Raw genomic sequence first — 23,124 nt, 5'->3', positions numbered from 1 at the left:
ATTTGTAGCAGCACACACATATTTTATACATTTCCTCTGCTCTGAACTTAGATCAGGTACAGTGCATGTGACATGTCTGATCAGTGTTATGAATAAAAAGTGTCCAGCCAAGTAATTATTAATTGTTGGAAGTCGGAACTAACTTCGGCAGTCCAATATGAGTAATACTCCATAGGAAAGGTGGTTTAAAGCTTAAAAATGGGATTGTTTTATATGACAATTTTTTTTCAGTTGGTACAAAAGCATACTAAGGTCATTGCCAAACTTTTACTATCAACAGAAATTAGAATAAACAATGATGCCACCAGCTGCCTGTCCATCAAATCAAAGCTTCATATTGATAAAAACCAGGTAAGACATGTCCCACAATTCATCTTTTGTGATATACATGTATATCACAGTTTCTGCTAATTACTGTTATGTGAATCTCACTACATTTCCAAAAGTATGTAAAGAGTATTTCACGGCTATTTCACCAAAACCCATTGCTAAAAAAAGGTGCATAAGAACGCGCATACAGCCATGCAAACATTGGCGGTAGAACGGGTTGTACTGAAGAGCTCAGTGACTTTCAACATGGCACTGTCATAGGATGCCACCTTTCCAACAAGTCAGTTATTAAAAGATGAACCTAGAAGGTGTGATGTAATAAAACGGAAGATGTGCTCAACCAGCCAAAATCCTTAGGGAGTTCTCAGTGTTATTGCAGCTAACTGAAGACATTTTTCATTGGAGACCAGGATTATGGTGCCCATCATTTGAATCCTTGTGAAAGGGAATATTTATGTATTGCCCAAAATATAGACTGTCTGTTGAAGTGTAACTCATGTGTTGTAGAACCCACTTGAAAACGAGATAAGGGGCTTATCTTGCTAATAAATAATATAAATTTCAAATAATATTTGTGCCAGGAATGGGAAAGTGACAGCTGTCTTTCACCTTTTAGTGTCATTCCACCATAGAGGAGGATTCGGAAGGGGACAATGACTCCGAGGAGTTCTATTATGGTGGGCAGGTGAGTGGGTGGTGCCAAACACAGCCAGGAAATGAATCAACTCCATTTCCCGATCCTGATTTTTTCCGGCAAATTGCTAAATAATATTAAATGATTCTGTTGTCGAGTGAGGCATGCTTTATCAACGTCAACAAATGCATGTACTTACATCGACTTTCTCATCAACAATTTAGAGCAATTGGCAGAAGCGTAAATAAGAAATGACACTAACAGCCTGTTAATGAAAGCTTGATGCTTTCATTGTGTAATAATTGCTGCCTTCCCACAACCTGGGAAGAAAGCGCTTACATTTGTGTCTGTGTAAACACCTGCTGAAACAAATCAAGGATGTTTTCACTGCTATTTATGCTATTTATACGTATCTGCAAATATGACTATAACAACAATTTATGAATCTGAAAACTGGAAATACTAACAAATAGCACATTTATTATTTTGTTTTTGCCTCATGCAGCGATCAGTGCTATTGGTGTGCTTCTTGCCATTTATTTTTGTTGGATCTTTACCCCCAGATTTTGGCCATGACCCCAGTGACATATTGACTTCAACTATATTTTAATTATGTTGCAAGTCAATGTTGATATAATCATTTTGTCAAAATTGACCTTGTTGTGTAATCTTTATTAATATTTTTGCAGTGCATTAAATAAAACCGACCTTAGTTCTCTAGGCAAATTAAAATGTGTAACAGACTGTGTTCTGTCCTTAATTGGATACTATTGTGATCTAATTTAGGAATTTCTAAGCGTAATCAATATTACTGCAAATCTGTGCTTAAAGTGTTGTACTGTAATGCGTACCTGTGTAAAAATGTCAAGTTTGTGTCTTTCACATCTCATCTGCTCTGATTAAGCTTCTATTCATCATAGAATATCTCAGGAATGTCTGATTGCAGGTGTTGTTCTCATATTGACTGAGGGTAATTTTCTGGCAAGTGTCAGTACAATCATTATTATAATTTTTTTCACGTGAAATGATATGCCACATATCACAGTACGTGCAACTATTGGTGGCATTGGATTACTTTCCTTTACAGGGAAAAGAAAGGAAGTTTTGGCTATTCACTCAAATTGTACCCCAGATCATAAGATCTTATCATTCTTAATGTGAATGATAAATTACATTTTCACTGAAGCAACATGTGGTGCTTATCAAAATCACATTATACAATTTCCAGACCAAAATAAAATACAAATATTTGGAAATGCTTGTCTGGTTCAGAATTTAGCAAGGGTAAAAGCTGTTTATTTGCACCAAGGTAAACTCACCTGATTAAACAGTAATGTTCTCTGAAACTGCAGTGTCAACCCCAAGGCCTTTGGAAGTTTGCTGCTCCCTGCCTGTTAGCCTGCAGATTTTACAGTATGCTGAGAGGGCTAAAAAATGATTTCTGTCACATCGCTACCTGAGCATGCCGACTTTTTATTTCATGGAAAATGACCCAAGAGAAGTCAGGGACAGAAATGTGCTCTTAAATTTTTTTTTTTTATAGAAAAAAAAGGATGGGATAAAATACTTTCCTGGGAAGAAAAGAAAAAGAAAGAAAAAAACTTTCTGGAACTTTAGCCGGTTCAAAGAAGCGGGTGACTCATTCTTTGCTGTGGTTGTTTCCAAGCAAAATGATTGGTCTGTAATTCATATCAGCTGGGTTTCCTCTCCGGAATAATATGCCAATCCCGTTGAACAATGCCAAAAAAATCCATTAACAATGACTGAACTCAGCCTGCCCTGCGTTGCCCCAGACGGAATAATTTTTACTTGATTAATTTATATTCCACAGCACTATATTTACAGTTTATCCAACCCTGCCGGTGAATTTTAATTTGCTAACACACATTGCTAAGGCAACCTGCTCTTACTGTAATTGCATGTTATGTGTAAAGTGCTTATACTGTACATTAACGCAGAGATCTATACCGCACATCCGAATCTGCTGGCTGTCGGTCATACATTATGGATGGCGGTGACACAACTGGACCATAGTCTGGCTTAGGCAACCAACCCCAAGTGCTTCTAACCACAGGAATGGCATGGGCGAAAGTCTCATGATGACTGAGTTTTGATTTGTCAGGCATTCTTACCTCATGTTGCACTAGGGTTGAAGTTTGCAGAGACGTAGTTCAAACAGGGCCGTGTCCAATGGGGTGGCCAGGGTGGCACTGACCACCTCTGTAATTTGATTGGCCAGCCCAGGCGCTACCCTTATGTTTCCACCTTTTTTAGCGCATTATCACTAGCTAATATAACTGTCGGCGATACTGTGCCGCCTTCTTACCGAGTCTGAAACCCCCCTGGTCACCCCACGAAGAAAATGCACACCTATAAATACCCATGTGTGGGTGTCGGTTGGACAGGAATGGCCTGTAGGATGTGGCCCCTCTCCCCCCACTCCTCCCCCCCCCCCCCTTCTGGCACAGAGCCTCATGATTAATGCACATTGGCTTTGAATCAGAGGTCATTTGTCACATAAGAGAGAGGGAGACATCTCAATGCCCGCCCGAGTGAGAGAATGGAAGAGCGCGCGCTGATGCACATTAGATTTTAATTAAAGGCGGAATGAGGGCATTAGCAGCGATTCTAATGGTGTGCAGCGTCTTGCGCGGTATCCGTTTACGCCGTCGCATACTGAAGGCAGAAATTCCACTGCTGAAGGCCGCCGCGCCAGCGTTCCCAATCAGGATTTTAACGGGGCGCTCTAGGGGCCAAAGCCCAGGCCCCCATTCAGAAATGGAATGGGTGTTTAAAACATGTGTGTAGTTAAATGCCACAGATAGCATCTCCGCAGGCCAGGCTCTCTGTAACGTTCCTAAATGCCCGTCGTCTTCTCCATATGATGGGTTTTGACGATGGGGGAGATTAAAACTCTTTTTGCCATTCAGGTGCAGTTTCTCCGCCTGTATTCCAAATAGCATTCCGGGGCTGAGTTTGGACAGGAATACTGATCAGTCATGCTCCGCGTGTCTCCCTGGAAATCCCCGAACTCAGATCCCATAACTCGCCCGCCCCCACAGCCCGCCGCCTCCTCACTCAGCCCACGGATTCTGCTCCTGCTTTTTTATACATCGGTCTGAACAGGAGGTGAAGGGCATGGGATCAGGAAAGGGCTCCAGTAGAATCACGGAAGCCAGACGCACGGCATTGTGGGTCGTCGCCGCCGGCCAGCTGATCCCGTTGCTCTCTCTTCCGATAGGTGAACTACGACGGGGAGCTCCACAAGCACGCGCAGCTGGAGGCCGACCTGGCAGCAGTGCGGGAGTTGTATGGACCTCACGCAGTATCTCTCAGGTAAAGGAGAAACAGAGCCCACCCCCCTCCCCCCATCTCTCTCTCTCTCCCTTTCTCTGTTGTTCTCTGGGATTATATCCAATGGATTGGGGAAATCTATATTTTTCATCATAGGACTACCATAAGAGGCTGACAATAGCCTGCCAGAGTTCTGCACTATTTTAGGGAGATGTCCTTTGAAGCACTGAAGCATAACACACATCTCATGAATATTCTGTGTTGGGGAATGGAATTCGTATGCTTTCAGCATATTTATGCTTTAGATATTTAACCCTTTGAAGAGTAGATTCTTTGGAATGTCTAAGTGTTCTAGAACTCCATGACTTTCAAATACCAGTAGTGATTGTTACATCAGCATTAGAATCTTCAGTTAAGAACATTCTAACCACGTTTTTGTGATCACACACCTTCAAGGGTTAAGAATCATTCTAGCAAGGTGTCATCAATGACTTAAGGAAGGGATAACTTTCCCTGTGGCAGATGGCGTAGCATTTGTTGGTTTGAATTCCATCACGAGGCCACTGTGAACCGTGGCGAGGGTGGATTTAGTCATTGCCATCTCTGAAGCAGCGATATCGGAGGTGGTTTGGGCACTGTGGAAATCTGTCACTGAAAATCGATTCCCTTGCTTGTCGGAGCCACGATATGATTCAGTGTACTGCATCAGCCTACAAAACAGATTATTCCTGACACATTAAATGTCAGGGGCGTGCATATCGGCACCTTAAAGAGACGGAGCGTGATAGCCTTCAACAGCGCAGTTACCCCTTTTCGTTCTGCCCTCACAACGCACATTGCACTGCGGAAATAAAAATAGGAAGGAAAACAAAGTGGCTAACCTAGGAACCGCGCAGACCCATGCTTGTCTGCGCTTCAGTGTAGCACCGATAATAGCGCTTTAATGATTTGCTTCCCATCTAGCAGCGTAGAGATGCTCACGTGCGGTAGGCGGCCCCTGTCAGCACGTCTTCCACCCGAGGACTGAACGCCACTCCTGGGAAGGAGAGCGTCTAAAGTGCATCTCAATCCTGCAGCGATTCATAATTTACTGCGCCCGCTCCGTAGGAGTTACGGCACCGGCTTCGGCGGCGGCGGCGGCGGCGGCATCGGCTCGGCCGTTTTTTGGAAAGGTCCTGGCGCTACCAGCCGCGGAATATGATGTAGTGCCCGATAACCCGCTGCTTCGTTCCCACGCCTGGCCAGTCAGTGGCGTTCCCCCCGACGATTCGTCACGGAGATGGATGGGCGGGCCTCCGGGCCCCCCTCGCGGTCTCTACCTCAGCAACCTTTTACGGAGGATGATTTATGCGTCGTGGCGCGTCGAGTCGCGCCACCGCGTTAACCTCCGAGCTTTTTGCGTGGGGGGGGGGGGGCCTGGTCGAGCTCGCTTCGCGTCAGCGCCAACGCGTCACCGCTCGTCGTTCTCCGCTCTAGCGAAGAGGAGGGGAGCTCCACCGGCTCCCGGACTCTCGCTTCGTCTCAGTCTGTCCCCGGCAGGAGATGGACCGTCCTTTACTGTAAACGTGGCCTGCCAAACGAGCACCTGACGCCAATCTGCTGAGCTTCCAGAACGTTCCAGCTAACGAGGCTCTGATTGCTCTGGCGCCCCGCCTCGAATGGGAACGGACACGCGGAGGTTCTCCGTCTCTCCGTGGAGCCGTGGCGGACGACCGGCCCTCCGTCACCGTTACAACTTTGCGGCCCGTTAAGCATTGGAGCAAAACGCGCTCGGTGCAAGCAGCTAGCACGGGCTCATGACCTGCTTATGAAACCGCATGTTAAAGATCTGAGCTTTCATCAGTCAGAGACATCAGTTATCCCTGGGTCAGGTATACTCACAAATGCATTACTGCTGTGGTTCTGCTAACATTTGCAAATATGTTAATGATGTGTTACATTTCAGATTATTAAAACTTAGTAATACATTCTTTGTTGATAAATCTACATTTGCCTATTTTAAACTGATAAATATATTTCCCTCCTACATGATTAATCATTATGTGATTTCTCACCTATGAGTAAGGAATTCATACTATGTAATATCATAGGCTAAATATAAGAGTAACCCACTGTTACTCTGTTACACTGTTACTGTAAAAAAATATCTTGCATATACAGTTTTATTTAATGCTGATTACAATCATTTGCTCTTTTGGAAAGATTGAATTAGGAAAAAAATTTGCGATAGAAATATCATAGACCTCCCGAGGGTGTGACTTTGATACTCATATTTCAGAGCAAGCATACATAGACATTTTTCACTTGACCATACCTCCAGCTTACATTCAAGGTGGTTTGAGTTCTCTGTGTTGAAGTTTGTGCTCAAGTACTTTCTTGAAAGTAACATCAACAAACTGTTGGAAAAAAGGTTGTAATTTCCCTAAATTAAATTGTTTCGCACCACGTGTGTCAAGATGATGGCCACGCAGAATGGGAGAATGGGTTGTTAAAGGGAGGCCTGGAATATTCTCTTTGGCTAAAACTGCATTAAAGCAGGCCACAGCACATGACATTTGATTATGCTCAGTTTGGGCTTGTTTGACATTCAAAGGTTTCTTGGGCAGGGGGGTTGGGGAGAGTCAAAAAAAAGGCTGACATGTTCAATACTAATGACTTTCAGGAGGACATGCAATGAATGTCAAATACAAATTAGACGTGTTCAGAGGAGAAGTAAATGTAAAATATTGATATGCTTATTTAAATCCCTGAGGTACCCTTTCAGAAGCTATACAACAGATATGGAACTTTTTTATGTGAAATCACATCATTGCCTAAATAATCTATTAGTCTATCCAAAACATAGCCCAGTAAGTCAACATTTGCCAATAATTCTAATTAAGAATTAAAAGCAATAATAATTGTTTTATCCATTCTATTGTGAAATGAACTTTGAGAAGGAAAAAGTGTTAAAAATGCGTGCATACAGTTAAAAACAAAACAAATTGGGACAGTGATACAATTTTTGGTGTTTTGGCTGTGTACTCCGGCACACTGAATTTGAAATGAAACTATGAATATGACATTGACATGCAGACTGTTGGCTTCAATCTGAGGGTATTTAAATCCATATCGGGAGATCCACGTAGGAATAACAGCCCTTTTCATACATAGTCCACCATTTTAGCTTGTGGTTAATATAAGCATCCGTATGTACCTCATCATGCATTCTATATTTTCATCATATTTTCATCTTTTCATCATTTTATGAAGATATCGCAGACACTAGCCCACTGAAGTACAAAAGTTAACAGTTCATACCTAATGAGAAGTTAAGTGTTTTTCTACATTGAACAGATTTAGCTAAATTTCAGTTGGATATTAAATCTCAGGTACATGGGGCTTAGTCATCTAAATTTGTGTGAAATATATCCAAATGAAAAGAGGATTACTGTTTTAAAGAACCCAGCTTCGCAGACACTTCTGTTGTTAAGGAGTGGTAGGTAACCATGGTGACAGTGGGCTCTGGGTGTTTCGACGGTCATCATGGTGGCTTTATAAAAAATGAATGCATGGAGTGAATTTAAGAGAGACACTGCTGTCGAGGGCCAGTAATCTCTTCATAATGAGCCTAATACAAGTCCTTGCATCTCATTAAACATGATCTTTTACTCGGTTTCTTTTGAAAACGAAAGTTGCTATGTAAACAATTCACACACAGTAAAATGTCCTGTGGTAATTCAGCTCTAACAAAGTATATATGGTCCTGCTCCGGACCAGAACAGGACCATACATACTCTGTAAGAGTTGATTTAACACTGCACATTTTACGGTGTAGACAGATCCTAGGTCTTAAATGGGTAGCCATACTTTTCTAATTGCGTTGGTTCCTGGGCTCATGTTACCTTTTCTTAGGTGTTATATATTCAATTATGCCTTAAATAGTCATTATTCTTAGTTTTCATTCGTCCTCATTAAAATTGCTTCCCGTGGTTTTATACCCTACATGTTCTGTTTTTCCATTCAACGTAATAACGGCAACCTTGGGCATTGTCCAGAGATCAATTTCTTTCTATTAGATATCATACATTACAGTACCCAGGAGGGAGATTGTACTGTACAATGACTATATGCAGACATAATTTATGCATGTCATATGATATTGTCTAATGAGTTGTGAACATATTTGAAAATCTTCCTCAATCCCCAGTTGTATTTCTTCAGATAATTTACCATTGCTTTTTAAAAATACTAATTTATTCTCCAGTGACTTGTCATATTCATAACATGCAGCCAAGCATAATTATACTGTGAGAATTCATCAGTGGCTCAGGTGTAGACAGATCAGCGCAGAGATTGCAGTTGGTGATACATTTAAACATCTTTCATTACTTTAGTCGGAAAAAATGTAATGTTTTGGATTCCCTGGTAATTTTGAATTAGAATTAATTCGGTGAGAAATTACAAGATGTACTGTACACCGGTTATATTTTCAAACTTCTGTATTTAAACATGTGTTTGTCTCTGACCTCTGTGTTCCTCATGGGTTGGGTGAGATTAACACTTCTATCGTTTTACGCTGGACATATCTTATTAAGCATGTATTCTTGAAAATCTCCGATTCTTTTCAAGGCTCAGTTACTTGTGTTTTCTAAAATTCGAAATTCTTTCAGCTTGGATGAAGTGTATATCATTTTCAAATATTTTGAGTGTAGAACTCTTTGGACTGCAATCCCATGTTACAGCTTGTACAATTTGAAGTTAGAAGATGATCCATGACCTTTGCCCCCCTGACCCCCTTCAGTGTTAAATCACCCACTTAGTCCTTCCGAGCTGTCAGCAACTCCTGCTCCTTTAAATCCTGGACTTCTGAAAGCTTTACTGTCCACAGTACATACAGCACTCCTGAACCTTGGAACACAGTTTAATGTTAGCAGTCACATTAAAAATGTAAAGCATGTAATTAATATATTGGTGCATTTTTTAGTGTCTATTTGCTGTACCCATTTGAATGCCCAGTGTAAGATTCCATGGCATCTACACTCAGTGTTCTCTTCTGTTTCATAGGGAATACGGTGCAATCGATGATGTTGATATTGATTTACACATCGATGTCAGTTTCCTGGACGTAAGTATTATAAGTTCATATTTCCTTGTGCAAAATTAAGATTGTAGCAGATACTGAACTACAGCTCCTGTCAGCAGTGATCTTTCTTGCCCTTAAATACTGTATCTTAATCTTAGTTTTTTTGATGTATATTGGTGTGTTTTTATGTTTGTTTTTTTTCTCCTCAGGAGGAAATAGCTCACGCATGGGATGTGATCAGGAGGGAGCCGGTCATTATACGTCTGCACTGTTCGCTCACACAATACCTGAACGGACCAGGTCAGTGTTTTCCTACCTGGTTGTTACAATACTCTTTACATTACATTTATATCACATTTATTTGACAGACGCTTCTATCCAACTGGAACAACTACAAAACACCGGTCCGATAAGGTACAATACTGATTATGTAACAGCTATCCAGACATGAACATCAAGGCCAGTTCACACAGTAAGAATAGGCAAGGACAGAAACTTATGGTAAGTCAAACTAGGGGGCATGACGACAAGTTACAACATCAAGATAACTGTTCAAGTGCAATATAAGTGCTGGGTGGCGATACAAGTGTAACATGAAAGTGCTAGAGGATAGAAGGATACAAGTGATAAGAGTGATCCTAGATTTGGAATGCCCTGCAGAGTAGTGATAGATAGTCCAGGTACAGTCTGAAGAGATGTGTCTTCAGAGCACTGTGGAAAATGGGAAGGGACCGAGTGTATAATAGAGGAAGGGCTCCAGGCTACCTGCTCCTGCTTCAATAAAATTGTGTCCTAAGCTAATAAGCTATATAACCCTTGGTCAAAACAGTGGGGTATAGGGCTCTTGAGAAGTTCACATGGAAAATGCCCTACAGTGTAGACATCTTTACCAAATATAGAAAGTCATCGATTAATTAATGAACTGATTAATTGCTCCCATGTTGAAAGTTTTCAGGGGTCAGGGATTTGCGTTTGTCTTGGCAGCATCCATCCATTGTTCTGCAGACGTGTAATTAAAAAGATTGCTTAGCTTTTAAGATTTAACACAGATACATATTAATCTGCTACCAGGAGCTCATTTCTCAATGTAAAACACAACCAGTAGCTCCGTCCCTGTGTGGAAGTGCAGGCACAGTAAAAGAGCACTTAATACAATGGATCCACAATGCTGAGTTTTCAGTTTGCATTACTCCAGACATGGTAAGGAATAAATGTATGTTTGTGTTTTCAGTACCAACAGTCGATGTGTTCCAAGTGTCTACCAAAGACCGGTTTGGGCTTGGGCATCAGCTGAAAAAGTAAGTTTATAATATTATTAGCCTTTTTCTGTCCATAAAAAGATTGGTTGATATTTTAGAATAGAAAAAATACAAAAGGGATTTATTTATGGAACTCATATGAAAACGTAGAACATTTCCGCTGCTGAATGTATTCGTTGTACTGTTGTAAAACAATATTTATTCGTACCGTAACATAGAATTGATTGGATCAGTTGATATATTCTATTGTTTTGCTGTATTGGAAAATGTCCCTCTTGTTTGACAGGATCATGCAGACATTTGTCACGCAGCAATGGAAACAGAGTAAAGAGAAACTCAACTGCGCTTACAGCAAAAAACAGTCGGATAAGAAGGTGAAATCTCCACTGCACATCTTTTCAACGCTTCGCAGGTAAAGGAAGCAACGTTCAACTTTATGGATTTAAGTACTACGTTATATATCGATGTTTAAGTGTATATCTGACTAAAAATATATACAGTATGTTCATATATTCAGACAGGCATTTTTCTAAACCTTCTGTGAACCTCAAGCCTCACGCATTAAAGACTAATATCATCCTCACACACCCAGCACCTAAAATGTCACGCATTGAAATCAGATCAATCGTGATAGCTATCCAGCAACTCTGATGCCAGATTTGGTTATTTTTTAAATGTCACAGGCCATGCCACCCCCTCTACCTCCAACAAAAAAACTAAACAAAAAAACCTTATCCCACTGCCTCAACAAGCATCGCATTGTTGTGAAACATGCTTTTTTTCCCCCACTACTTGATGTAACCAGTTCTTGTAAAAATCACAAACTATAACCTAGTGCTCCACTTTGGCCTAGTTTTAGCAGTAAATCTGTGCAGTTCTTACACTGTAACCTTGGATACCACTTTGCCCAAGTGTTAGCGGAAAATCAGGAGCCGCTCTTACACTATAGCCTTGTGAACCACTTTTCCCAAGTGTTAGCGGTAAATCTGTGGAAGTTCTTACACTGTAAACTTGTGAAACACCTTGCCCAAGTGTTAGCGATAAATCTGCTGTGGTTCTTACACAATAGCCTTGTGAACCACTTTGCCCAAGTGTTAGCGGTAAATCTGCGGTAGTTATTACAATATAGCATTGTGAACCACTTTGCTCAATTGTTAGCAGTAAATTTGTTCTTACTTCCTGATTTCAGATCCCCGAGTTACCCTCCTCCCGGATGTGGAAAGAGCAAAAAGAAGTTGAAGCCGGAGCAGGACGGCGTGTCCAAGTCCCATAAACTTTTGCGCAGGACTTGTTCCAGCACGGTTAAGGTCGATGACGGCTGCGCCAACAAGCCCCACAAGATCCTGGGCCGCTCCCTGTCCAGCGACCCTCGGGCGGAGCAGGCCCTGTCCCTAAAACCCCACAAACTGCTGACCCGGCCCTGCCCGGCCTCTGTCAAGCCCGACGACTGTGCCTCTCTGAAGCCCCACAAGCTCCTGCCCCGCGCGTGCGACCACAGCGGGGGTGGCGGCGGGGGCGGCTCCCTGAAGCCCCACCGCCTTCTGAGCCGCTCCTGTTCCGGAACCATCCGGACCGAGGAGCTGGACGGCCTCAAGCACCACAAGCTGCTGAGCAGGTCCTACTCCAGCAGCACCAAGCTGGGCAAGGCGGACCTCTTCAAGGAGCCCGCCTCCGAGGGCCGACGCCTCTCTCTAACCTCAGGGCTTATCGGGATCCTTGCCCCATCGCTGTCTGCCCCGCCCATGGTAATCCAGCCGGTAAATGTGTTCTGCTCTTAGGCCTGCCAATCAAAGCTCTGTCTAGTTCATTGGTTCATCTACAGACATTGGCAAGCAACAGAAAAGCATGTGCTTAATTCTTTTCCCCAAACTTATTATAGCACAATGCAGGTTTGGCTTGTTGCCATTTTGGTTTGAATTCAAATGGTTCAGTTTCAGTGACCAGATGTCCTCTCTTTCAGCTCCAGGTCTGAGTTTCAGAACCTCTTATTTTATGTTTATTTGAAGATGTATTTAAATTTGGTACATTTTTAGGAAATGATCATGAAAAACATGTCTGCTGGTAGGCAGGGCACCTGCAGGTACCCCTGATTATGTAAAGAACAATCGGCTTTGTGTAACATTACACATAACTCTGCTGCAGTTATGTGTAATGTGGTGATGCATCGTGGGATATCCCATATTTGAGAATACATTGCATCTAAGTAGATCAACAGAACATTTTAAACTCATCCTGGTGATATTTGTGTGATATGCATAGCGTCAAACATCACATTAACATTTGTTTTCCTTCCTGGGTAGCCAAACAGTGGTGCAAAGTCAACACCAGTAAGAGATCGAGGCTTCCTTGTCCAGGTAAGGCATGCCTTCTTAAGCTTAAAGAGCATTTTATGTACCGCATATCGTGATTTCCTGCTCAAGGCTCTTAGTGTGATTTCCTCCTCAAGGCTCTTAGTGTGATTTCCTGCTCAACACTCTTAGTGTGAATTCTTGATTGCAGACCATGGAGTACGCAGAGCAGAGGATTCCGGTCCTTAACGAGTACTGCGTGGTCTGTGACGAACCTCACGTGTTCCAGAATGGCCCGATGTTGCGAGTAAGTTGGACCGCAAATCTGCTGATTATTCTTCTGTGTACCCCATGCAGTACTTAGAAAAGGGCCTTACTGCTCACTTGATGTGCAGTACAAATATATTTTTAATTATGTGCTTTTCCAGACCTGTGTCTGTACAGCTTCAAAGTATTCATATCAAGGTCTGTAAGCAAAAAAAAAAAAACAACTAAAAAAACCTGACATTGTTCTTATATCTAAACTATTTCCATCATCAAAGAGAACACCTTACATTGTGCTGACAAAGATAAATTATAATAACATGACTAACTTACTTCAGCAAAAACATCCTTATGCAATTACGTTACAATTGTTCAGAGCCAAAATGCTTCTCGGAAAGGTACCGTGGACGTGTTTCTCCCATTCTAAGACTGGTGACGTTTTCATTGCTGACTAACAGCATGTCAGTATACGTATGAAATGTCAGGAAATCTTTGGAAGCAGCAGATTTGTATAATTAGTTTTCAGTCAGTTTTTTTTTCAGTACATGCTGTGAAACAACAATAAGTCTTATTTGAAAATGTCCCCATTGTAGCTTGAAAAATAAAAATATTAAATTTGATAAAAACTTAATTTAGATGGTTAATTGTATGCACAATGAGACTGAGAGGTCATGTTTTGCCTAATATAGATATATCGTTCCAAAAGACCTTTCTATCACCACTGCCATCACACCTTACAAATTAAAGCAAATTTAGCATATATTATATGAAAAGACCAAATGACACTTTGCTAGCAGTAAATATAACACCTGGACCTATTCCAGTTGGCAATGTGTTTTTGGTCTTCTTCTCATATCATTTTGGCAAAAATATGCATTATTTCCTTGCAAAGGCACATCACCTTGTGGGTGCTGTAAGCTTGAAAATAATAAATTGTCCTCAGGTCAGAGGTTCAAGGATGCAGTTTTAGTTTCTCAACAAAAACATGTTTTCAATGTACAAAAATGCCAAGTTACTCAGGCATGCAAAACACTGTCTATAAGTCATTAATTAAAACTCCTGCTGTTAAAAGTACTGATATCAAAATGAGGCCAATTTACAACGAATATTAATGGCTATCTTAGTTCACACAAATTAAACTAGCTCTATTCCAAAGCAATGCAACCCAGCGTTTCCTGAATTATTTCGAGTAACTGTTCTTTCGCCTTTGTCTTTCGAGTGTGGTTGTCCACAAAGTTTTATCCACAACAGACACTTTTCCAAGTTTGTGTGTGGCTTGGGGGATGGAATAGAAATAACACCCCTCCTCCCCCCAGATGTTCAGGATACCGTGTGTTTTGCTACCCATCAACACCTCCAGAAAAAGCTTTGCTGCTTGTAGCTAAAGTTTTTTTCCGCCATCAGTTACAGTTACATGATGTTGCAGACAGTGTCGGAGCTAGATGTTGGAGGAAGTCGTACAGTGGTCGTTTGTAAGCAGGGACTGCTGGACTGCAGTGTCAATCATAATTTGCTAACAGTCAGTTGGCTACTTTCCTCAGATTTTGATCAGATGTTGTTATTGGCAGATGTAGCTGAATGTTCAATGGGGAAAATTATTGATTGTGCGATTGGAGCATTTGTGATGACTCAATCAGCAGGAAAAAGAGAAAAAAAAAAGCTAAATAAAAGTCCACATAATGGTTTTGCCGTTTTTATGTGCACGTCTGAAGTTGTATCTGAATTCTGTGTGTTTATGTGAGGTCAGGACGTACAGAAGTGAATGTTTTTAAGGGCTGAGAGAGTGAGGTCATTGTGGGTATTTCTGAAAAGTGGCAAACTGTCAGTGCTGAATAGGTACGGGGCATGCCCCACCATGCCCTAACTTTGCAGATGGCATACCTGCCATCTCAGTCACTGTTATTACTTATTGAGTTAAGGAAATGACAGTAAAAGGTAGAAAAGACTATTTTTGAAGTTTTTCTTTTAGAAAACAAAACCAAAGGTTTAAAGACAGAAACATATATACAATATAAATTGAAAAAGGATAAAATACTTCTATTATATAGTGTATCTTTAAGACTTGTATGTTGGAACAATGAGTGGTTTTGTGAATTATCTTTTGAATACAATATGTGCTCTTGATTATAAAATAGTAATTGCAAACAGAGGCATAAGCACACATTCTAGCACACTGCTAGAAAATGGGAAAATATGTATAACTGGGGGGAAATAACAATGCTGAAATTAAGCATTACTTTTGCTCTTTTTTATGTATTATCAGGCCTGAAGTTATGGCTTAAAGTTATTGCTTGTTGCTTTGTCTCTCCCTTTCGTGATTATGGCAAATTAAATTTCATATTTCTGATGTCTCTTTGTTTGATTCCTCCTCTTTTGTTCTCTGAATTTGAAAAAGGAATTCAATTATATTAATTTAGTTCTTACTCTGCATAAAGTTGCATCCCTCCTAGATGTTTTTCTTGGTAGATTTTGACCTAACAATGTAACTGTGAATTACATCACAGTGTTTGAAGGAGTTTGATAGAGGCAGTTGTACTTTGGGAAGTTTCACCATTGCTACTCTTGAATGCTACAATTTCACACCCAGTGCTTTATTTGTATAAACAGACATGCTGAAAAGTTCATTTTAATTTAATTCTGTGTGTGATGTTAAAGTCTAGAACGGCTCCAGTAATTAGTGTTGTTTGACCACCAGCTCTTTTAAAGATACAAAAAATATTTTAATACATATTATATGCGACTTTTGAAGCATTTTACACAAACTCTAGTATACATAAGAGACTGGTGTTTCAGACCTGAATCATCAGTAAAAGGCAATGAAGCGTGAAACTACTGTGTGTGTGTGTGTGTGTGTGTGTGTGTGTGTGTATAGCCAATGCTACCATTAGCCATTCTGTATATTAAAGGAAGGAATTAAATTAAATTGATGGGAACTTCTTATTTCTAAACTAAGGGCTGTACTAAGACCGTCATTCAAATGAGAACTGCCCACCACATGAATCACATGCATGGTAGCTGAAATTATTCATTTCTGCATGAAAAGGATAAGGCAAAGAGAGAAGAAAAAGTTTACAGTGTCGACAACAACTAGAGGTGTTTGCATCCAGTTTCTAATATCTGTAAGGTATCTGTAAGCACGCTGTTTTCACTGGAAATGCTGCCCCTAAATCCTTGTCTGAAGTCTTACACAGGCTTAAATTTGCACAAATCTGCAATTTGATAATGTTGGATTATATTTCCATCCAAAATGTTATTTTAATCTCAAGTTACATAACTAGCTTTTTAAATAACGGGATCATTATTATTTATTGGGAGCACTAAGATAGCCGTGTATCCTGCAGACATTATTTAAAGTGCATTTCTGTGATTGCAAAGCTTCACACCAAAATAAGTGAAGGTCATTGTGTATGAAATCATCAAAGAAGTTATTCCTATGTCTTGTCTAATTGATTATCATTAGTATTAATATATAGATGGATATAAATGTGCAGGAGCATGGCAGCATCTATCCTTCATTATGGTAGATCACTTTAACCTGGTTGTTAAACATTTCAGACTTCCATGAAGGAATCTGGTACACCCTAACTCCATCACTTCTGTGCCTCTACACCAGTGACTCTATGTGAAGATACACTGATGGCCGATGACTCTATGCACAGATACACCAATGACAGTGTGCAGATATACTGATGACCGATGACTCTATGTGCAGATACACAGCTACACTGGTGACCCATGACTCTATGTGCGATACGCTGATGACTATGCGCAGTTACTGTACACCGATGACCGATGATACACCAATGACCAATGACTCTCTGGTCAGTATTCCTGGACCATGATGGTACCCAGTATGGTGCATTCTCAGTTTATGGATAATTTGAGGCCTTTTCTTTGCACCTCAGAAAGGTGATTGCCATTCGAGTGCATCAGGAAATGAGTCCACAATGTGGCAGCTCTGCTTTGTGATGTACACACCAACAACCGTGTTATTATAAATGGAGAAAAATGTCAACAGCTGCCACCGCCATTAGAAGATTGGGGAGGATATTTCAATTTTTCAACCAAAGGAAGGGATAGGACAGGGACCTTCCTAATTTTATTATTTATTTTTTAACTCAAAATTATTGGCAAAAGTGTTAATGTACAGAGAATAGGAAGCTACAACCTCCTGCTTAGATCCAAAATGAAGGCAAAGAGGTCCTAGAGTTACAAGCGCAGATGTAATGACTGATCTAGATCTGCTGAATAGTCTTTTCTCACCATTAAACTTTATTGTGTTATGTTCTAAAAATCAGACATCCACTGGAATGAGAAAACATATTGGGGTCATTACTTATCAGTGTAAAGGTGCTATTTGCTTTGTAAGAGAATATATCTCTTCCCCATTCCTTCAGACACATGCTACCAATGGCATTGGACTGTTCAGCAAAAAAAATGCAGTAGATGGGCTTTGTATACCTCATAAAGGGCTGATCTGCCATGTGACTTGTATTAACCAATGAAAACATGCTGTGCTCTGTCATTGAAGACGCTTCTTGTGGCTCTATAGTTCCTCTATAATATGTTTCTAGCCATCTGAGCAGAAAAAAAAATCAAAAGGACCATCTCTGAATTCATCAGTGTTTTGAACTCACTTGAGAATATAAAGGTTTGTATAGCCAAAACCAGCAAGATGCATCAATCACCAGAGCAGTACAGTTCAGCCCAGGACTTTACCTTGGCAAGCACAGGAAGGACACACTGTTCTTCATTTCTGAGAGCACTTGTTCACACTGCATTTGAGCAGTAAAATTACCATATTTTTCTTCATTAAACAGATGTTGACGAAACATTTATACGATCGTGTCATGAGCTTCTGTGCTACAACTTTAAGGCAGTCAAATGTAGACGTTTGCAAAAATGAAACGTAAAAGCTTTTACTGTAGTGTTTGTAACTTTGGGAATAACAGCCTCATTTGTAATGTCAAAACCTGTTAACGATTGTGATCCGTTTCCTATAGCTCACTGTAGAACAGTCCTGTGTGAAACAGGACTATTTTTCAGCACATTATTCTACCCCAGGTGCATACTACGGTTGGGAAGGAGGCCAAAACCTGACACGAAGCCAAATTTCAGTCTGTTCTGTCTGGACAGACACCATACTGCTGTTAGGCTTAAAGGGAATTAGAAAAATGCCCTCACTGACCACATTCTGGAAAGAGAACATTTTTTTTTTCACCTGAGTAAAAATGATGTGATGGATATTCTATTTGACGTTGATCCTGGTAACGCACAGAGGGCCTATGTGCACCCTCATTATGCATGTTGTAGTCGTAGGCCCTGTGCCATGTCCACAGTTCTCATGCAGTCGTGTTGGCTTGCCTTGCAGCCCACCGTTTGTGAGCGGGAGCTGTGTGTGTTTGCCTTCCAAACGCTCGGCGTCATGAACGAGGCCGCAGACGAGATCGCCACAGGGGCCCAGGTAAATTCCACACCTTGTATGCGTTTTCCATGAGCCAATCTCGTGAAGGAAAATATGTGCTCTTTTTTCCTTTGCCTAGCAACAAGAGGAAAATCGACCGCAAGACACTTTAATTGACTGGAAAATTAAAACTTGTTGTGACTCGTTCTTTATTTCAATGCTGAGGCAAAAATATTTTAGAAAAAAAATGGAACACTAAATAGTTTTGGCAAGGATAAACCTCTGTTTGATGAAATGCAAGTTCTCTCACCAAATTGCAGTTCATCTTCAACAGAAGAATGTTTGGTTTGTGAATCAGGCCCTGAATGCCTTATGACATAAAGATCCAGTTTTCTTTATAGAAGTAAAGACAACAGTGGATGTTATTTGCACATTGAAACACATGGTAGGACCACAGACACAAAGCACCTGGATTTCTCTCTAATTACGAGCACCTTAAATGAAATTAATGAGGTTTGTATTTACATAGTGCTGTGTGGACTGTATTGCCCTGAAAATGTCATAAATCACATATCCCTACCCATTTTGCAGTTTTACATACCAAAAAAAAAAAAAAATCTTCATTTATACTTGCTTTAATGAACACTGACTGCATATTGGTACATTTCCTGTTATTCAGATTGAAAATAACAATGGTGCGATTTCTGCCTTAGTCATATACTGTTATTAAGGACTGAAATGGTTTTAATTTGTGCAGAGTAAATGGGGCAGGAGATGATTTTGGGCTGTTGGTGAATGCTTCCCAGGTTACGGATTTGATGGTTCTGGGCTGTTCCTGAATGTTTCCCACGTTGTGGACTAGATGATTTTGGGCTGTTCCTGAATGTTTCCCACGTTGTGGACTAGATGATTTTGGGCTGTTGTTCCTGAATGTTTCCCACGTTGTGGACTAGATGATTTTGGGCTGTTGTTCCTGAATGTTTCCCATGTTGTGGACTAGATGATTTTGGGCTGTTCCTGAATGTTTCCCACGTTGTGGACTAGATGATTTTGGGCTGTTGTTCCTGAATGTTTCCCACGTTGTGGACTAGATGATTTTGGGCTGTTCCTGAATGTTTCTTAAAGTTGCAGATTTGATGATTCTGAGCTGTTCCTGAATGTTTCTCAGGTGGTGGATTTGTTGGTCTCCATGTGCCGATCTGCTCTGGAGTCGCCAAGGAAAGTCATGATTTTTGAGCCATATCCTTCTGTGGTGGATCCAAATGATTCTAAGGCACTGGCCTTTAATCCACGGGTATGTGAAACCATTTATTATTATTATTATTATTATTATTATTATTATTCTTATTATTATGCGGAAAAGTTAAGTGCATTGTTTCACTTGCATATTCAGAGAATAGAGGATATATTGAAAACATTTGCTAGCTCCATAATGTTTTATGTTTTCATATTTATAGTCATAATTGGTTTAAAACCTTAACAAAAGATTATTGTAAGAGTAATGACTTAAACCTGGTGACAGGCATTGTGTTACACAGCACTCCAACTTTTAGTTCTTAAAGAATGTGAAGTACTTCAGCTAACATTTTTTCTCCCAACCATGAAGATTCCTCAGTCATCATGACTGATCTGTCCATCATATTTGTTATGTACAGCGATAGCCATTGAACTGAATCTGCCAGATTAAGCTAGTATGTCTCTATGACTCAAGATCATAGAAAATATAAGGCCAAGGCTCTGTGTGGGGAAAACCTAAGGTATAGTAAAACACAGAAAACATCCAGGGACATTATTGGAAAACCTGACTTTTACAATTCCCAGAGTACCATGTGGAGTTTTGGCAGGACAATGGGAACTTGAATAGAAAACAATACGACTGCAAAGTTGGTGAATGTAATGGTAAACCTTGCTTTTCTTTTTAAAAGTATGAAGAGTGCAGCATATTGCAGAAACGAGAACTTTATTGTACCGTAGTTTCATGTCTGTGCATTTTCCAGAGCAGATGCATTGATTTTGGAATATTAATTTCAGAAAAAGGACTATGATCGTGTTATGAGAGCCCTTGACAGCCTTACATCTATCAGAGAAATGACCCAGGTAAGGGAATGGGATGCTTTCAGATAATGCTAACTCACAATATCATAATGTTTATGTGTTAAGTCATAGTGCTAGTTAATCTTAGGCAATCACTGATTCGTTTTAAGCCATGCTTCTCCATTGGTTTCAGCTTAACATATGTCATCCATTCCTCTTCATTATGGTGGATCAACGTGATTAAAATAAATGACTCTCTTTGCAGGCACCCTACTTGGAAATTAAGAAACAGATGGACAAGCATGACCCGTTAGCTCACCCCTTGCTGCAGTGGTACAGTACCGGACAGTTTCCTTTCATTAAACATAACATCATTCCTGGCTAGACCATTTCAAATAGCTCCTTTTCAGCAGCTGATATCAAAGACTTCATTTTCAGACAAAATGTTTTGATTAATTATTTCCCAATTTCATAATGGGCCATTTTTATTTTGATCTAAATTGTGAAACAAATGCAGCATTTATGGGGAGTGAAAAGTGGTCTGAAAGCTTTAGAAATACATTAATCAACAAGGGAACACCACCACACATCAGCCCTATTGACAAAGCAGGAGGGAAATGTGTTCTTTCTGATATGGACTCATAGATCAGAAACATTGTCTAAACCAGTTGCTCCCTATTCCTGGGAATCCGCCGTCCTCAAGGTTTTTATTTCAACCCAAATTTGGCAGACCTGATTCTGTTAATTAGCAGCTCAATGAGATCTCTAGCTGTTGAATGAGGTACGCTTTGTTAGAGCTGGAGTGAAACCTACATAGATAGGGCATAGATGCCTTAATCTGTGCATGGCACAGTTGCAAAGCCCTGCGTGGAGCGTGCTCTCCATCACAGCCCAGTTCTGTGTTCTGTGACAGCAAACAGAACATGAAAGCGACAACAGGAAGTCAAGGATCTCTGTGCACAGACGAGACGGTGCTCTGCCTCTCTTGCCCTGTGGTTATGCAGACTCTGTCTGAATACCAGCAAACTGTGAGGGTAACCCGTAGTGACGTTTTAGATTTGGGCCGTGTAAGGTTACCACCCGCGCACCGCGCCATTTCGGTGATGAAAGCAGTTTGCTGGAGTCTTGCTGAGCCTGGAGCTTTTCCGGATGTAGTTGCTAAATTATTTAGATTGTCGCACCTGCTTTTAACTTAAAGGCTTTCCTGAGCTGTGAGAACTGAGGGGTACTTGAACAGCTGAATCGAGCAGGACCGGCTTTCATTTAAAAAAAACTGTATTACTTTTTGGATTTTCTGGCGTAAGTTAAGAACATGTTATAATAGCCTCCTTCAGACCTTAATAGAGGCTCTGATTGACGCTTGCTCTCTAATTAACTTGCATTACAGATGGATAAGAGAAGACTGCCATCAGCACATAACACTGTTTTACTGAGGAAGGCAGCAGGCCAAAACATTAGGATCTTTTATGAATGCAGTAAACTGAAGGTCATAAGCAGCCATATCCATCTTATTCATTATGAGGTCACAGTATCTACCCAGGCAATTTTATAAATGACATTAATTATCCCTCTTATGGCTGTTTTTTTTTCCCCTTAGTCGTGGTACACACTGGATAACAACCTATACAAGGTTATGACACTAATGTTATATAGTAGCGGAATAAATTGATTCTATAAATGTGTCTAATAACAGAAATCAACAAACATCTGGATACTTCTCTGAATGCACCCTCTGTCAACTAATGTAATTTTCTTTTCAGGGTGATATCCAGCAACAGGTCACATATAGTTAAATTACCAGTAACCAGAGTAAGTTTACCTCATTATTAATCACCTTATGATCCCTGTTATAACCAGTGTTTTTTTAAAAATGTGATAATTAACTATTCTTTTAAAGAGAATCTTATATGGATGTTTCTGTAATTAGATGTTATTGATTGAAATTGGTCTCAGTCAAGTTCACGTTCTTGGGATACTTCTTATTCATTCAGCAAATAAACAGCAACAAATAATGGTTATCATAGATTACGAGTTAGAAAAGGAAGCACTTATGTGGCTGCTTGTATCCAAATTAGAAGCTACCCTAGTTAGCACCCTGCTTTTTATTAGTGATACTTAATATACTCCTTGTCATGGAAAGCTGTTCATTGCTTTTCAAGACCTTTAGGCCTAATTGCCAAAAATCAGACTGTCATCATCCAGTATGTATACATCCCTTATGCTCTTCTGCAGTTCGAAAGCAGCATTGAGCAACTATATTGCTGTAGTATCTTCACTGTTTGGGTCGTGAAACTGTCTTGCAGTCTGGGCTGCAAAGCCAAGTGTGAAATGTGAATCCATTTTGACCCTGTGCTTGACTGAGCTTCTTTCCTGGCATTCATGAATAATTTGTCAGGGTCTACTCTCCAGAAGTGTGTATCCATATTCTGGAGACAATTTATGGTCGCATATCCATTTCTATTGATTTTAATTTCTGTTACAGCAAAAACTTATGTTGCAAAACTGTTTGGATATTGAAGATGGTTTTGCTCTGAATGTATATCCACTCAAAT

The 23,124-nt window shown here is 40.4% G+C and overlaps 1 protein-coding gene across 2 annotated transcripts in view; it reads left to right on the top strand.

Moving 5' to 3' along the window:
• parp8 (poly (ADP-ribose) polymerase family, member 8) overlaps window positions 1–23,124 on the top strand; it is a 44,861-nt gene that overhangs the window by 18,071 nt on the left and 3,666 nt on the right. Inside the window, exons 5-19 of one of the 2 annotated variants that reach the window (XM_064296693.1) lie at window positions 281–351; window positions 947–1,015; window positions 4,206–4,300; window positions 9,305–9,365; window positions 9,533–9,623; window positions 10,555–10,621; window positions 10,869–10,994; window positions 11,772–12,339; window positions 12,883–12,936; window positions 13,082–13,177; window positions 18,506–18,598; window positions 19,707–19,832; window positions 20,570–20,635; window positions 20,838–20,905; window positions 22,333–22,381. In XM_064296693.1, the coding sequence (XP_064152763.1) occupies window positions 281–351; window positions 947–1,015; window positions 4,206–4,300; window positions 9,305–9,365; window positions 9,533–9,623; window positions 10,555–10,621; window positions 10,869–10,994; window positions 11,772–12,339; window positions 12,883–12,936; window positions 13,082–13,177; window positions 18,506–18,598; window positions 19,707–19,832; window positions 20,570–20,635; window positions 20,838–20,905; window positions 22,333–22,381 (1,700 nt within the window). The remainder of the gene's footprint in view (window positions 1–280; window positions 352–946; window positions 1,016–4,205; window positions 4,301–9,304; window positions 9,366–9,532; window positions 9,624–10,554; window positions 10,622–10,868; window positions 10,995–11,771; window positions 12,340–12,882; window positions 12,937–13,081; window positions 13,178–18,505; window positions 18,599–19,706; window positions 19,833–20,569; window positions 20,636–20,837; window positions 20,906–22,332; window positions 22,382–23,124) is intronic. The other variant, XM_064296695.1, reaches the window with a different exon arrangement.

Source organism: Anguilla rostrata, chromosome 10 (assembly GCF_018555375.3).
Source record: "Anguilla rostrata isolate EN2019 chromosome 10, ASM1855537v3, whole genome shotgun sequence".
Taxonomy (NCBI): domain Eukaryota; kingdom Metazoa; phylum Chordata; class Actinopteri; order Anguilliformes; family Anguillidae; genus Anguilla; species Anguilla rostrata.
The sequence above is the reverse complement of the archived record's forward strand: the minus strand, read 5'-3'. Positions and strand labels throughout refer to the sequence as shown.